The sequence below is a fragment of the Mytilus edulis genome, chromosome 4, assembly GCF_963676685.1.
Source record: "Mytilus edulis chromosome 4, xbMytEdul2.2, whole genome shotgun sequence".
NCBI lineage: Eukaryota > Metazoa > Mollusca > Bivalvia > Mytilida > Mytilidae > Mytilus > Mytilus edulis.
The window spans coordinates 39664107-39682581 of record NC_092347.1 but is presented as its reverse complement, the minus strand read 5'-3'; the positions used below and the strand labels follow the sequence as shown (position 1 = coordinate 39682581).

General features: G+C 33.0%; 1 protein-coding gene across 1 annotated transcript; it reads left to right on the top strand.

The window, feature by feature from the left end:
- The first annotated feature begins 7683 nt into the window (after window positions 1-7683).
- On the top strand, window positions 7684-17903 carry LOC139519681 (E3 ubiquitin-protein ligase TRIM71-like). Its single transcript, XM_071311894.1, has 2 exons — window positions 7684-7825; window positions 16067-17903. Exon 2 carries the CDS (start codon window positions 16088-16090, stop codon window positions 17777-17779), a length of 1692 nt encoding a protein of 563 aa, XP_071167995.1. The 5' UTR covers window positions 7684-7825; window positions 16067-16087; the 3' UTR covers window positions 17780-17903.
- The last annotated feature ends 572 nt before the right edge of the window (window positions 17904-18475 follow it).

Genomic DNA, 18475 nt, shown 5'->3' with positions numbered 1-18475 from the left:
AAGGGACGAGACTGACCACGTCTTCAACTAGTTACAATTTTAAATACACGATATTGTATGTCACGAAAATACTAGTAGATAGAGGATATTTAATATTTTCAAAAATGTCAGAATCTGTCTACTTTCTATTTGAACCAAAGCTATCAGATGACTCCTGAAAACAGTAATTGCCCTTGAATGGCCATTTTTTTTTTAATTCATGGTCTTGTAGTTTTTCTAAAGAAACTATACCAGGAAGAAATTAAAAAGGTAAAAATGATCAGCCATACCAGATCATATAACTGTAATTAGTGGATGGCTCCTTATAACAGGAAACATCACATGACAAATTTTATTAGGTAATTTTAATTCGTCCAAAAGAACTACTAAAAATGTCAATATGACCAAATCATTGGATGGCTCTTCAAGAACGTATTGACTCTCAATGATAAAATTTATACATTAAATGTTGTGATTGTTACTTTGTCTTCATATCCGTAATGTCGTAAAACAGTGTTAACGTTGTTTCCCATATTTTTGACGTTGTGTGATAGTGACTTGCAAGGGAGAGAGATGTTGCCGTATGAACAAGATGGCCGAAAATTTATTCGACAATACAATCGTGACCAAATGTATTACAGAAGGACAATACGACACTGGAATACTTAAATACGATTCACCGTTTTGAAACTGATATTGGAATTGTAACAGATTCGACCAGATAATTTACAGAGAAGTATTACATCGGCAAAATAGGACGGAAAATGATTAAACATTTCTGTCGGTGTTAGCATCAAGGATAAAATGGCAATCTAGTACTAATCTAAGGTGCAAATTTGAAAGAAATCAACATTGTCACGTTTTATGTTTGTCTATAAAATATTTTTGTCAGCATTTCATTTTAATATATAATAACCATGAGCTGGTGTGACTTACCAGAGTTTGACGGTACTGAACTTTTTGAAGGTTTTTGGATGAAATTTTCTATTTTAGGTGAACGTTTTAATTGGTCACATAGAGATATGGCTTTTTATTTGGTTACTACACTGAGAGGTTAAGTTTTAGACTGTTTCGTATTTACAACGCAGAGATCTTTATAATGTATCTGTTTTGTATTTTGCATTGAAATGTCGATTTGGTGATATTGAGACTGCTCAGATTTGTAGAATGAAATTGATAAATATAACTATGTTTGAAAGTGAAAGCGTCCAAGAGTACGTATGTAGAGTTGAGATAAATGTTCGGTAATCGTTCCCTGGTCTGAACGAAGATTTATTAGTAAAGCTGATTACTGAGTATGCTTTACACGGATACCCTGATGGTGACATTGAGTTCTGACTAAAGAACCGCCAATAATTGGTAAACTTATCAAAGAAATATTGTGGCTGGAACATTGCAGACAATCCTTTAAGTTCGTAGAGAAATCGCGTTGCTATCCCGACAGTGACTTTGAGAAAAATTTTGAAATAGGCACTAAGCGTAATATGAATTTCACAGAGTATGATATTCGGAGGAAGGACTTTTCCTCAAATACTGACTTTGATATGCAAAATGACATTAGTTTATATAATAGTAACGAGAAATTGGGAGAAGACAAATATACTGTTGGTAAATTAAATGTACGTAATAATTTAGTTCATCCGAGTGAACAGTCTGTTTATTGCATTGCTGAGTCATATCAATTTAAATATGAAGAACTTTGTGATGTTATTGAGGCAACTGAAGTTGAAGTTGCGAAAGTTTTGGACGAAGAGATAGCTATCTTGGAACTTCCGGCCGTTCAAAAGCAGACAGTGGTTACTGGTAAAACAGAAGTTGTTAGCGTTAGAAAGGTGGAATTGAAATACCAGGAACTTAGTGACATTGTTAAGGTGACTGAAGTAGAAGTTGCACAACTTTCGGAGCTAGAAACAACTACCTTGGAAAGTCCGAACGTTGAACAGCAGACAGTAATCACCGGTGTGGTAGAGGTAGTTAACGTTCGAAAATGGTCACCCTTTGACCAAAGTGACATTCTGTTTGATACGCCTAACAGTACTGAGGCGATCAATAACGACGAACCTAGAGTTTCATCATATTTTAGATTATCGACACCAGTATATGTAAAAAATGACTTCATACATAAAGAACGTGTATGTGGAAATGCCAAGTTCACCCTATTCAGAGATAGTAACGTCTACGAAAACAGTTATAAATGTGATGTATGCTCCTGTGGGTCGTCAATGTTACCTGAGATCAATTGGAAAACAAGAAAACGCAATTTGTCTTGATTAACTTTTATTTTGAGGACGAACTATTCTTGAAAAGAGGGAGTAGTGTTGTGATTGTTACTTTGTCTTCATGTCCGTAATGTCGCTAAACAGTGTTAACGTTGTTTCCCGTATTTTTGACATTGTGTGATAGTGACGTGCGAGGGAGAGAGATGATGCCGGATGAACAAAATGGCCGAATGTTTGTAATGTCGGAGTGTATGCTGTGTCTTTTGTATTTTATGTAACGTCTGTATTATACATGTAGTATGAATAAATCGTGACTGTTATTTTCTACAAAGATGGTGTTAACTTATAAATTATGAACGCTCTGAATTCTACGTTTACAACATTAAGATTGAGTACATTTTAAACAGTAATGATCAGCAATGATATACAAGATCGACAAAAAAGATCTTATGGTTAAGAATAATGTGCTTTTCCGTATCGTGAGAGAGTAGCCATATTTGAAGATACGACATATGTACACAGGCTCATAAGAGGCTCTGGAAAAACCTTCACATTTTTTTATAAATCGTTGTGATCTGCTTACTAAATATAGATGTAAAAGTGTATGTACTCTATTTATTGTACTACTGTTTCAATTTACTTGTATACGTAAGATCAACTGTTAGTATTTTTATCACAACATTGTTGGAAAAAAAAGGACACAGGTTTATTTGTATCGAGACTTGAAAGTCAAATGAATTAAAAAAAAAACACAGGTTAATTGATTTATTGTTGTTTGTTTTACGCCGCATAAGCACAAAACGTCTCTATCGCGGCGACAATACAAGGTAAGACAATCAAATATTCAGGTGCAATTCACAGCTTCTGTAAATTTGACGGGGAAATTGGAGACAAAAAAGGATAAATAAAAATCTTTACCATTTTTGTCTATGAAGGCCATGCATTATGAAACACATGTATAACACAATATTGACTGTTGTACCTCTATTTTGACATGTTTTCCTATTATGTCTGTTTGTTTTGTTTACACATTGTTTTCAATATAATAAAAATGCGACTGTCATACAAGTGAAATATTTAGCAAGCTATAAAACCAGATTTAATCAAACATTTCCTACATAAGAAAGTGTATGTACCAAGTCAGGAGTAAGACAGTTGTTATCCTTTCGTTTGATTTGTGTGAGCTTTTAATTTTCTATTTGATTAGGAACTTCCCGTTCTGAATTTTCCTCGAAGTTCGGTATTTTTGTAATTTTCCTTTTCCTTAATATGGTAGACGGTCTTCCATATTAAGGAAAAGGAAAATTACAAAAATACCGAACTTCGAGGAAAATTCAGAACGGAAAGTCGGCTTCATGTTGAATGCGTAGTGTACATAAGAGATGAAGAAAAAAATACAAGCGCGCATCCTTTTCTTTTATTTTTTATGTGCGTGTAGTGGATTTGTTCCATAAATTGATACACAAATGTGAAAAACTGCAATGTTGTAAAAAATCAAATAACACTTTAAACCAACTTCATACGATTGAAGTGCTTTTCTGAATAAGTCTTCATTAGAAACCCTTAAAAAGCGTAATATTTCAAATCCAAAGATGCATAAGAACTGATCTAAAAATAATAGCCGAATCCTTAAAAGATCAACTTTGCCTGAAGGATTTGAAACCTAGTTTATTAATAATTTCTTAATTCATAATTTGACAATTTAAAAAAATAATGTCAGTAACAATATATTGACAACTGAGCTGTTGATACCCTCGGATATTCTACCAGCAGTGTTATCGACTGGGTGCTGTAAAAATAAAATCAGCACGTTATGAATGCAATTTAAAAAACTGTGGTTATAAATCATGTCAGTACCGAAGTAATGAATGATGAGTTGATGATACCAACAGGGGTTGATATTCCACCAGCTGCAGTATCGACAATGGCAGTTGTTATCTTATAGTTCGTGTCTATGTGTGTTGCATTGTCGTTTTAGTTTTTTGTTGCCATTAAGTATTTCTGTTGTTTCTTTGTTTTCCTCTAAAATTTAATGTGTTTACCTCAGTTGTAACCCGGATTTGTTTTCTCTGAATCTATTTATGACTTTCCATCAGCGGTATAGTACTGTTGCCTTTATTGACCCAGTGCTGTACTAAATGAAAAACAATACGTTATAAATTCCATGCGTTCAAATGCTTTCCCATCATCGCGAACCCTCAAAGACAAATAGTAACAAATGAAAAAGATTGCACACAAAAATGGAAAAGATCAGTGGAAAAAAGACGTCTCCTAGCTACCGATTGTGTGAAAAAAGACAGATATTGCCAAACATACCTATTTTATTCGTCCCTGGTGGGACAAAAAGCCATATCGAACTCTATCCACTAATATTTCCTTTGCCATATATTGGTTTGTTTCTCTAGCTGAAACCCGTATCTTGCAGTTCTGATGATACTGTTGTTCGCCAAGTGTTGCTTGGTCTCCCTGGCATTGCTGTCTTTACAATGTGTTTGTGTAGCATTCACACTACATGGCTTGCCAATCTAGATCGTTTTTAGTTAATTTTCAATGTTATTTTCTATGATTTGCATATTTTCAGTAGTTCTTCGTTTGTGAATTTTGTTTTGCAACATTATCTTCAGTTATATTTCTTTTCAGACAGTTGATGTGCATTGTATCCAGTTTTTGTGGCGTATATCAGTAACTACTATTCTCCAGCATTCAGAACCACAAAGAAGAACTGATTAAACATTATTGTAAAATAGCTTTTAGTTTGGTAATAAGATTCCTTCGGATATACTTCCATATATGTAGAGTCGTGCAAAAGTTCGTAAGTCTAGATTTGATATATTTTCCAGCTCCTTTGTCCTTAATGATTACACATCCGAAGTAAGTAAAACAACCTCGTAAAGTTTCGTTTATAAAATAATAGAAAGTTCCCTTAAACTAAATTATCAACTAAGACATTGTTTTGACTGAGTATGATCAAGTGTATATTTTTTTAACTCGACACGTTGACTTATGGTTCCTGATAAACTCATCATAGATACCAGGATTGAAACTTCTCATTTGCGCCAGACGCGCGTTTCGTCTATAAAAGACTCATCAGTGACGGTCGAATAAAACATTAGCTAGACAGGTCAAATAAAGTACGAAGTTGAAGAGCATTGAGTACCAAAAAATCCTAAAAATTGGCAAAATGCAGCAATGCTATTCCTGAGGTAAAAAAGCCAAAGTATTTTAAAAATTCGAATTTTGTAAACAGTTTATTTATAATTATGACAATCTCAATGATAATTCATGTTAACACAGAATTGCTGACTACTGGGCTGGTGATACAGTCATTACCCTCTGGAAATAAAAACTCGACCAGCAGGAAATCTTACTAGTATTTGGGCACTGATGGGCAGTTGCCTTGTTTGTACCCAAATGTTCTTATTTATAACAGTCAAGATTATAGGGGTCATATTTTTTTGTTTTGTAATTTCAACTGATTTGGCTTTTATTGGTATGAACCTTGGCAGACAAAAGGTCAAGATTATAGATGTGTAATACGGCATCTATAGTATGTAGTTAAACATGACACATGAAGTCCTTGAAATATGCATCTCTGCAGACAGCCTCCGACGTTCTGTTCCTTTTTTCTGTGACAGGCCCTTATATAGTGCAAAATAAACAAGTAAAATGAATCTTTCAATACTAAGGAAACAGTTTTTATCTGTATAAAATACACTGATCTAACAACAAAAATCAATTCTATTAAGACTCCGTTCGAAAATAGCAATTTAGATTCTCCTTCAGAATCACTACTACAATTAATCTGTCAATTTTGAAATGCATTTTCACAATATTTATCCATTGAAAATGACATTTTAGTAAAATTGTTCATGCACACTAATAACTAAAATACAAATGTTCTTAAATCTAATAATCTAAATTAAATATAAAATTCTACGTACAAATTAAACTGGCTGCCTCCAAGAAAGACATGATTGAATTTGTGCAGCAATATTTGTTTTATTTAGAACTTGGAATTCTGCCTGGCAGTGAGTCTACAATTTTATTCGGTAAGAACATCATTAACCTCAGTTTTGTTTATCTATTTTACCAGATATGTCGAAGCCTGTGATAAGATTAAAATAACATGTAGCTGGTTACATCTTTAACAGAAGGAAAAAAGATTGTTTCAGTACAATGTACCACTTAAAAGATAAAAATAAAGAGAGGAAAAAACACATTTTAAAGAATGAATATACAGACTATTCTAGGATACATGTTATCCAATAATAAATGCATTTGTGTATGAATAAATGTTGCTTTATAAATGTACATACATGTATGTAAGCTACGCAATAGTTGTTCATCGTGAAAAAAAATCATTTAATTTATAATTTATAAGTGTACGATAATTATTGTATTTCCATGTTCCTTCTACTCTCTCTGCATGTTTGTTCGCGGGTTATGAACTGCAAGGAAAAATATCTGCCTTACCCCCCAAAAAACTTGCCCATTGCCCAGGGTTAGTGCATGACCTGCTTTTATGAATATGCATAATATTCAATTTCAAGTTGTTAATTTTCTTTTTAATAAATATAAGATGTGTACTACGGGATGTTTAGAGGACCAAAAAAGTTAATTGATGAATGTTAAAGAGTTTTGCTTTTGTCGACACTAGAATTGCCTTGACCAACATGTGAAATGTACATTAATCACGTAGGTATGACAAGTCACCTCTACTATAGCTCATTGTAGTCAACCTTTCAACAAATGTCAAGAGGAAGACCCTTTGATAACAATGCCGTTCCTTTTAATAATTGTGTTATTTTCCTGAATGTGATGAATTGTTTTTTTCATGTTCAGATACTTTATGCCAATTCATATTGTGAATGATCAATATCTTATGTCAACATTGTGAATGGTCGATATCTAACGACATCGTGAATGATCAATATCTTACAGCATCGTGAATGGTCGATATCTAACGACATTGTGAATGATCAATATCTTACAACATCGTGAATGGTCGATATCTAACGACATCGTGAATGATCAATATCTTACAGCATCGTGAATGGTCGATATCTAACGTTATCGTGAATGATCAATATCTTACAACATTGTGAATGGTCGATATCTAACGACATCGTGAATGATCGATATCTTACAACATCGTGAATAATCGATATCCTACGACATCGTGAATGATCGATATCTTACGATATCGTGAAAGCAGAACATTATATATCATCTATATTTATCTGACAAATAACGTTCCAAGGAAACAATAGTAAGTTTTCCCTGTTCCTTATTTATGCTCTTTAAAATAAAATGAAAAATCGTTTATAAATTATAATAACTTCCGTGAAACATTTTCTCTATATCTCGACAACGCTTCTTATTACTTAACAATCATTTTTAATATTGCTCGAATATTGACAAACATTATCTGTTTCACACAAAGTATTTTGATTGATCTACTTAACCGGTTTGTTCGACTTCCGGTATGTTAAGCATCCTTCCTTCCTTATTACATGTAATACAATCAGTACAATAATTGTTTATCGATCGGGATCAAAATATTTTATGCATACATGTTATTGCACCTTAAGTATATATACTTCATGGAATATTAATAAGCAATTAAGGTATGATTTTATTAAAAGAAATATAATTGTAAGTGACAACTATAGCGAGTCCTATATGTAGCCACTGTCTGGCTGTTCGAAACCCTTTTTAAAATAAGTAAAGAATAAAATTATTATGTCCGTTTTATCAATAGCCTATACATCTTGTCCGCTTTATTAGACATATCCGCAACGACGACATATTTTAATTTTAAAGCGCAGTTGTGTAAAAACCAATGATCAATAAAACCAATAAAGTTTTAAAAACTTCAAATTATTTAATCATATACGATTTTTAAAAAAGTAAAAAATTAAAATGTGTAGACTTATTTTTGCGTGATTTATTAATTTGCTATTCAATCCTCATTTGGGTATAACTATGAAAATTAATCATGTGAATCCTCTTCTAAACCACATTCTAGATTTGACTTTTACATTAGGTTTTTCCCCTTGAATGGACGAATTGATTGAGGCATCTACCGTATAGCGAGTTATTTTTCGCGGGGTGCAAATGTTCGCTTTTTTTCGAAGATAGAACAAAATCGCCCAATAAATTGCGCCAATTTAAATCGGCACATGCAAAGGTATTGATAAAACTTTTGAATCCGCAAAAATAATAACCGCAAAAATATTTCGTATACCTTATTGAATGAAAATTGTGTAATTTTACACCCGCGAAAATAACCCTCTATAAGGTAACTCCCTCGTGCAATGCTCCGATTCCCTGCCAAGATTTTGCTATACGTGTGTCCTTTTTTGATTGAGAAGCTCTCAATTTTATTTGATAGGTTTTGGATTTTCTAATATTTTAGACTAGCGCATCACTAAAGATCGAGACATTTGTTACCGGAATGCGCATCTGGTAATTTAAAAAGAACAATTGGGACAGTGCATTTGATAAAGTACTTGTTAACTCAATTCATTGCAATTATAATAAATATTCGTGAGAAAAAAATAATATGAACAATATCAATATACCAATCATAACGACCGACCCACATTGCAATACCAGCCTTAGTGGTAAAATGTCCTAAGTCAGGAGCCTCTGACCTTTGTTAGTCTTGTATGATTTTTAATTCTAGTTCATCTATATATTTCGGAGTTTTGTATGACGTCAACTATTAATGAACTAGTTCACAGTTTTGTTAGGGGCAAGCTGAAGCACGCCTCCGGGTTCGGGATTTTCTCCCTGTGTTGAAAATCCATTGGTGGCCTTAAGCTGTTTTCTGCTCTTTGGTCGAGTTGTTGTCTCTCTGACACATTCCCCATTTCCATTCTCCATTTTATATTTTAGTCCTGAATATGATTTCAATATCTCCATCTAACTTAAAGCATTAAGTAAGCAGCAATCAGTATACTACAACCAAGGGGTTAAAATATTAACAGATTAGAATTAAGAAAATATCAACTAAAACTTAGAAGTGTGTTCAAATCGAATTCAAAGGTGCAAAAACGTGTTTGTTGATGAAAAACTCATCCTTGTTTTACTGTGGGAGCGAGTGGTCAAAATAATATCATGGTCTTGATGTTTTTCAAGTTGTACGGATCTCTTTTAAATACCAACTATCTCGAATTAATATTTTGCAAGTGTCAGATTTTCAGCTCGCAACACTACACATACTTAGTTAAACAGCTTGGTGTCCAACCGATAAAATAATCAATGATCAAGTCCAACATAAACAAATAAATATATTTCTAAGTTTAAGTAATAAAAAAGTTGTCAATTTAATGATTAGCTCACCAAACAGTGGCCAATAGATAATAATAAATACCATTTCAACACAGCTGTCATCTTTTTAATGTTTACATTTTGTTAATACGGTTTTATTCAAGTAAATATTTTAACTTACTAAATGTACTACTTTTCCGGTAATTATAAGGAAATAATGATTTGGTAAGAGCTTTATATAATTACTAATATTTTAAGGTTAAAAATGTCTTTTTCAATTCTTTGTATTTACAATAAGGAGATGTGGTATGAAAGCCGATAAAACAGCTACATTATATTGAATCTATCAGAATACAGATGACGTAGATGCAGCTAATTTTAGGGCACCGTATAACCTTAATGACCTTTATGAGTTTGACTGTCCCTTTGGTATCTTTCGTCCCTCTTTTAAACAATGAGTCAAATTCATTATATGCAGTCAGCTAGTAAAGGTCGAGACATCATCGTATTTAAAGATGGAACAATTCAAATTAGAAAACTACCGACCTGTTTTATGATAACACAATAAACAAAAACCTCATAATATGATTGACAGCAACCGACGAAAACCATTGAATTACATGCTTCTGACTTGGAAAAGGCATATCAATAATGTGACGGGATTAATAATAAAATTGGGAATGGAAATGGGAAATGTGTCAAAGAGACAACAACCCGACAATAGAAAAAACAACAGTAGAAGGTCACCAAACATGATATTGTTTTAGGACACTCAAGTCTAAACATAATCACAGAACAGTGGTGTAAACGCACAAGATAGGTTCAAAGTTTAACTGTAAAATCTCATTATATTTTCGTTTCAGTTTCAAATAAAGAGGGGGGACAAGGGGGTCCCCATAACAGCAAAACAGTGAATTGATTTGGTGGAAAACAGTCAGATAACAAGGAATTGAAAAGGGATAATAACAGATAACAGTAAATGAAATATGAAAATAAATCTGTCCAGGACCAATCCAGTAGATGACTCGTAGATCTTAGTATATAACTTGTGGTATATGGACCTAGAAAATTGTAATTTGTGTAAACAAGACGTTTCGGCCGTTGAGGCAGTTCTTTTCCCGTAACTTGTACAATAAGTTATAGTATGGATGTTGAATTTTTCTGAACGAAATAACTAGTTTCTGACATAGGGATATTTTTAATCTAGGGCATTTGAGGAATCAATTTTTAATGATTTAGGTTGAAAATAGTGCAGCCAGTGACACTTTATTATCAATTTGATTTTTATATTTTTTTTCTGAAAAGCAATATATATACTTTACAAGTAATAAAAAAAAATTGATGCACAATATATTTTTTTAATTAATGACCTCATGATAAAACTTACTTATAAAATACAAAAATACCCAGATCAGTGGAGACAGGACATGTAACTGAAACACGCATGCCAGTTATGGTTATTCTGATAATAGAAATTAGTAAGATCTTACTATACAAATCCTTGGACCTAGTGAAAATTTGGATGGCATCAAGTGAAACACCAATCATGTATCTTGTGTGAAATTATAGAATATGGAAAATTTGGGTACAGCATTGGAGAAGCTGTAGAATTTTAAAAAGGGTATTTGTCGAAAAACTAAACTGAAGACACATCTGTATTTGCATCAATGGTTTCTGAGCGTCAATTTTCGCCATGTGAAGCAGTTAAAAAGCTTTTAAAAATATGGTGGTCAGAGTTCTCTTTCATGTAAATAAAAAGAGAGGGAGTAGCACTTATTATATAAATGCTAAAAGAAAAAGATGTTGTATAATTCCCAAAGCCATAATTCAAACCCACACCACTTAGTAATGTAAAACAATTCAAAGGAGAAAACTAACTGCCTAATTTATCCACAAAATAGTGAACGAGAAACTTAGTAACACAGTAACAAACTACAACCACTGAATCCAGGCTCCTGACTTGGAAATAGCTAGGCACATACAGAATGTGACTGCGTCAACTTTAGCATGCTAGTTGGTGTCCAATCCTCCCATAATCAGGGACAGTGGTGTCATAGTACAACATAAAGATTATTATGTGGTCATTGAATAAAAAAAATCTATAGGGTGTACCAATGCTTTTTTTATAACAAAATCCATACTATAAGTTATTGTACAAGTATTAAGTGAATTATAATTTGTACAAACTGCTACATGTTCAGACAATGGAATTTATTACAAAGGATAATAATTATATATACTGGAATGGTCCTGGGTCCAATTGATTTTATTTGTTTATGTGATGTGTGTTACTGAAATTCTTCTGCAAATACAGGGCCACCCGATATTACCAGTAGAAAGACCCCAATAGATATAGATTGTAAGAAGATGTGGTAAGCGTGCCAATGAGACAATTATCCATTCAAATCACAATTTTCAATTATCTTCAATTTCTACGGAAGATTGGCTGTCAAAATGCTAACATTCCAATTTTCAATAACAGTTAACAGCAAATAGATTCTCACAATAACAGATAACAAAATAGATAATAGTCCTATAACAGCTAACAAAGAATAAGACAATAACAGCTAACAGTAAATATATTTTCAGAATAACAGATAACAAAGAATTAAAATGCCCCATATAACAGCATAACAGTTAAACCCCTTGACCCCCCCCCCCTCAATAAAGTTATCAATCAGTTCACACTCAAAGGATTAAGTGTAAAGACGTCATTAACAAACAGAGAAAAACATGCCCTTTCAAAATGCAATAGCAAAATATAATATAAGTACGCAGAATGGACAGAATTTGCGTAGCTGTGTAGTTTCCGCTGTGCATGTTAAGCGTACAAAAATACATGATCATCCCAAAACTGTTTAAACTTTTAATATTAACAAGTATCCGGGTCATGATCAAAAGTACAGTCAAACTTTTATAAATAAAACAGCAATTCATAAATTATAGACCTCGAGTAAGACAAATATAATGTCCCAAGTTGGAAAACTGCAAAAATCTTATAGTCTGAGTTATAAGGACATTTAAGCCTGTCAAAAACATTCTAGAGTCATCTGCAGATGATTATTATTCATTTTCACTGCGTCATTCAATTTTATTGCTTGTATGCTTGACTTTATTCGTACATATTTATGTTGTCACTGGAGTATTATTAAATTTAACTTAAAATATAGTCGAGTTTTCTAACCTTTTTCCAATAAATATCTTTCAATTTTTATTTTATTTATTTCCTGCCTTTGTATTCGAAATATTTCTGCAGTTTATATCTGTAAATTATTTTTACCCACATAAAAGGAAAAAGTACATGTACGTCTATTTTAACAATTGAAATTTAAAAGGGCACGTAGTTGAAGTTAAATTGAAACTTGTAATAGATACAACATGTGTGTCCACTCATATTTTCCTTAAGTCGAGAGATTAATGAGGGTCTGGATAGGGGGGGGGGGGGTCTGTTATTCTGTAAACATTTAATTTTCACCAGTTTTTTCTCTAATCATTAAAAAATTAACCCGTTTTTTCTCAAATCTTCAAAAATTTAACCCCTTTTTTCTCTAATCTTCATTTTTTTTTTGCCCGTTATTCTCTAATCTTTTTTTAAGGGCATTTTTCTTTAATCCTTTAACCCCATCCAAACCCTTAATAATAATAATAATAATAATAAAAGAAGCAACCCATCAAAGGAGATACCAAAGAATGGATTGGTATGAAATTGAAAGTGCTAACTTGAGTTTTATTCATTATGTTCCCCCTTTCTTTTATGGAAATAAATCCTAAGTTAGGGAATGAGAATAGTTATGCTAAAACAATGAACAGTGACGCAGTGTTTGCTTTCAGACGTCATCACATAATATTATTGTGAAGATTCCGCGAGACAATCATTCAATTATACAATTATTTGAAATGTTATATCAGGATAAGTCTAAAATTCCTTGTCCGAGCAAATACAGGACACAATTAACAATACAACCCGTACGCGTTGGGGTTTAATTTTACTCTACTACTTTTTATAAATTAAATGTTTACTAATAATTATTTTTTAATTATTTAACTTTTTAAGTCGTTGCCTTGTTAACATCTCGTTTAAAATGTCATTGAAAGAGTTCTATTGAATTCAAAATAACGTATCCGATTATGTTGACATGTTTTCCCAAACTGTAACCATGAAACTAGTACTTTGAAAAATCCGTCTCATCATCTTGGTCTACAAGAAAACATGGTTGATATTCATATTGCATTGCCATGCTCTCGTCCTGCATATGCATTTAATTTGTCACTGGATGTTAAACAGTCATCCATCATTTTCCAATAAAGTTGTAACTGCCTTGCCCAATTAATACAGCATGAAAGTAGCAAGCTAAATAAGATTGTTTAAATAGGAAAAAGATTAATTCATTAAAAACAAACGTACTTTTAAAGTCCATGGAAGTGTCTCTGCCAGTCATGTGACAATCATAGTTGCTAAAAAATTTCTCTATGAGAGCAAACGCACACATTGACAGTATATCATGGCGGAAAAAACCGACCCTTAAAAGTGTGCATCAATAGCACGTGCGCCTTCTAGTCCCCAAGGTTATCACCAGCCAGGTAGCCAGTACTCCGGTACTGGCATGAAAATACGGATTTTTTTTGTGTTATTAAATTTGCTGTTACAAAATGTTAAAAATTATTATAATTTAAGGAATGTATCTCCCTCATGCAAAGCTCTGATTCCTTTCACGGATTCGGCTATACTTTTTGAACTTTTGAATTATTGCTCTTCATCTTTTATATAAGCTTTGGATTTTACATATTTTGGCCACGAGCATCACTGAAGAGACATGTATTGTCGAAATGCGCATCTGCATGGTGCAGAAAAATTGGTACCGTTAATGTTATTCTACCCTTTGATTTTGAAAACTATTGCCAATGCGCCTTCGACTGGTAATTGTGGATGTTTCCCTATTGGAAGGTATGATGAAAGAAATTACACTGACTTAGATTCGCATCGTATCTTTACACTTGTCATCCAAAGAATGAAAATGAAAACCTCATACTGGTTGTATTTGACCTGTTGATTATTTGAAAGTGCCATCAGTTTGTACCAAGGTGATAATCATGTGACATTTTCTTCAGCACCCTATTGTCTTTCTTATGTAGCAATTGTCTTGACAATTAGATTAGAACCTCGAAACTAATACAATTAACTATTTTAATTTAACCATTCGGTGACGATTTTACGTCAATAATTAATGAGAGCATAATGGTGAATTGCGTCGAATAAATGTAACGAAAATAAAATCACTTTTGTGTCCTTAAAATGCAATGTGCTGGTATGGAATAACAAGAAGTGTGTACTCTCAAGTTATAGATGCATGCTTCAAATTACGAAAACGTGTGAGTCTTTCAAGTTTAAAATTTTGTTTATGAATTTAATCAGATTGTTTTTAATTCGTATCATTAACAAAATGGATTTAAAAATTAATTTTTGATTAATCCAAAATGATTAAAAAATTATTTTTGATACACGGTAAGTATTATTGATTTTTCAAAACTGTCATTGTGTATGTTTGTGTTCTGCATGGTATTAAGTCTTTGCATGTTATAAAACTTGTACACACTGATAATTTGGATTGTCGTTGCATTGAATACCCGAAAGGTGAATTGACCTTTAGTGAAAAATGTTTTCACTGCCGGATAAAAATTTGTTTTGTCAGTTTTGAAAAGTTATGATGTCGCATTTTGAATTATATCAAGTTATTGATGAGTCATAGTTATGCTATATTTTACATTTTGCTAATACAGTTGTAATAAACTACGAATCTCGCGTATGTTTTGCATTATTACGCAAAATGGTAGAATCGTTTTAAGGAAATGTAAATTTGTAGAATTTAACAAAATTAATGTTTTAAAAAGAAATTAATAGCATGTGAAACGGAAATACATGTACAAAATGGGTGAGCAAAGTTTCACAACCTATCTTGGTGTATATTATACATAAAAAGAAAACCAAGAACTACGTAAACAATAATTATACGTGATAGACATACAACTACCGACTTTTTCAAGAAAACAGAAAAAACAATAACGAACTTACTCTATACTTAACCTTCATTATTTACAAGAGATTCAGTTTCTTATTTGCCTACTTACAGGCATATATTTTCCAACATTTAAAGCTGAAGGACTCAAGCTAATTTGTTTTGACTCATGTCAAAATTGATTCGTATTTTGTGGATTGTATTATTTCATAGCTTTGGAGACGTTTATTTCAAATCGTAGACACTAATTTTTATGCTTACTTACTTACTTACTTACTGCCCGGTATGCCATCGGCATGTAGGGCAGCAACAAAGGTTCTCCATTTCTGTCTGTCTTTGGCCATCTTTTCTACTGTTCCCCATGTATTATTCATGGTCTTCAGTTCTCCTTCTACAGTACGTCTCCATGTGTTCTTTGGTCTTCCTCGCTTACGCCTTCCTTCTGGAGTCCAATGTAGAGCTGTTCTAGTGATGGAATTTCTATCTCTTCTGATGACATGCAACGAAATCAAAAACATCTCTGTATCTTAATTTTAGTTTATAATGATATTTTTTAATGGATAACATTTTGTTTTCTAGGTGAACGCCAAGGCAGACTTAATGGAAGCTAGACAATGCGAATCGTGCCTGCGAGAGGACGCTAAAGTTTGTGCAGAATTTTATTGTTTTGATTGCGAGGAACCGCTGTGCAGTGCCTGTTTGAAAAACCACAAGAAAAATAAGTTCTTAATGAGTCATCACACTGTCGATCTAGATTTCATAGAAATTTTTCCAACCTCTACATTGTCTAAAATTACTCACTGTGCTAAGCATGGCGATGGTAGAGTAGATTTGTTTTGCACCGACCATGAAGCTTTATGCTGTCGCCATTGTATGACAGAATCGCATAGATCATGCAAATCGATACTACCGATCGATATTGCAGCCCGAGAGATAAGATCATCACCTTTGTCTTCCATGCTTACACAAGATTTAACATTGTTTATGCAAACTTTGAATACTTTAATTGCAAATAGAGAAGAAACAGGAAAAACTTTCGAAAAAGATGTTGAAGAAATTAGAAGTCAGGTGAAAAGTTTTAAAGGACAAATAATTGATCATGTTGATCGTCTTGAAAAATCAATTATCGATAATTTGCAAGATTTCTGCGTAGAAGAAAAAGAAGGTTTACAACATGAAAAAGATTACTTGTTAAACACGCGAAAATCATATCATAAGAGCAAGAGCGATTTAGACGTTGTTATACAGCATGGGTCAGATTCCCAAATTTTCTTATTTGCACATAACTTAGCTCATCGACTTGCAAAAGACGAAACACTTATTCAAAGTAAAGCAATGATGTACAAAGATGTAAGTGTGGAGTTCAAACCAGAAAATGGATTACCAGACTCAATTCAATCAATAGGAACATTAAATATATGTAAACAACCTTGTCTACTAAGATCATTTTCTCAAAATAGACGACAGGCACAGGTGATAACAAGACCTGTCGAAACCAAAACTCAGTTTTTGTACAGGTCTCAAATAGACATTTCTGTTTCAGAAAATGTGCAAATCACTGCTATTGCTGTAACCAATGACAACCGATTGATTTTATGCAATCGCTATAGCAACCGTTTGCTTGTTTATAGCGATAGCGGGAAATTTTTACAAGACTGTACCGTACTATGCAAACCATGGGATATCGCCATTTTACCGGATGGAAATCGAGGGGTGGTAACTCTTCCATTAGAAAATTCTATACAGTTTCTTAACATATCGAACATGACCACGGACAAAGAACAAATAAGTATCCATAATAAATGTCATGGTGTCGCAGTCGTGTCGAACTTTATCGTTGTTGGTGCAAATAGAGAACTGTACATTCTAGCAATGGATGGAAGCATCAGAACACGTGTTCAAGTCCCTGGACAATTGATTTATTTTCTACATGGAGGAGACAATAATTCAGTGTACTATACAGACTACCATTGTCTCTATCACGTTGGTCTTGACGGTGAAGAAATATTTCGGTACGATAATCCGGACTTAAAAGTTCCGGAAGGCATAGCAAGAGACAACCATGGATATTTGTGTGTTATTGGTCGTGGTTCACAGAACGTGCATCGCGTTGGTGATAATGGGCGTGCTATTGACATAGTACTCAATAGGGATGATGGTGTTATTTTGCCTTGGGCTATCACATTTAACAATAAGGGAACAAAAGCGTTTATTTCTACACACGATGGAAAGTGCATAACTGTGTACGATATTCACACATATACAAAGCAAAAGGGAATTTTAAACAACTGACTTGATTTTGCGTGTTTATATATAGTATTTTCAACACTGCTCTCGAGACCTTTTAACGTCCGAACGTTAGTATTTGATGAAAGAATGAATTTTACTAAAGATCAATAAAAAAAAAATAAACGTGTATTGCATTTAAAACGAAACTGTTCTACACGGAAACAGAACATTAACAGTAACAGAGTTATACGAATAATTATCATATAAGTAATTTTTGACTGTTGAGAAAACTCCGTAGATTTTTACGTGGAAGTTTTGATGGATATATTTATTGTGATTAAGGTGTAAGAAAGGGGGGGGGGGAATTAAAGGCATAATTGAAGTTGAAAATTGAAATTCGGTGCGTATTCATGCATGATGATAACATTTAAGGAACCGGCAAATTGTACTGCTCAAGATACTCATTCCGATTAATAAGGTCTTTTCAGTGATGCTCGATGTCATTTTTTTTGTAATTCCAAAACCTTATACACGTTTAGGAGTTTATAAAACCGAAAAGATAAGCATCTTTTTTTATTGAATTCAATTATTAAATAAAGATGGAAGTCCAGACTGTCATGATTGATAATATGACACACTCGTCAAATTTTCATATTAAAAGATAAATAATGAATTGCATTGCAGAAATGTGTGTTTCCCACTTACAGTCTCTTTAAACACAGTAGAAACTTGTTCAGTTTACATGAGAAACCTCGACTA

Bases quoted from the DNA above. Each gene is read 5' to 3' on its own strand.
- LOC139519681 (XM_071311894.1), top strand. From the start codon at position 16,088: ATGGAAGCTAGACAATGCGAATCGTGCCTGCGAGAGGACGCTAAAGTT.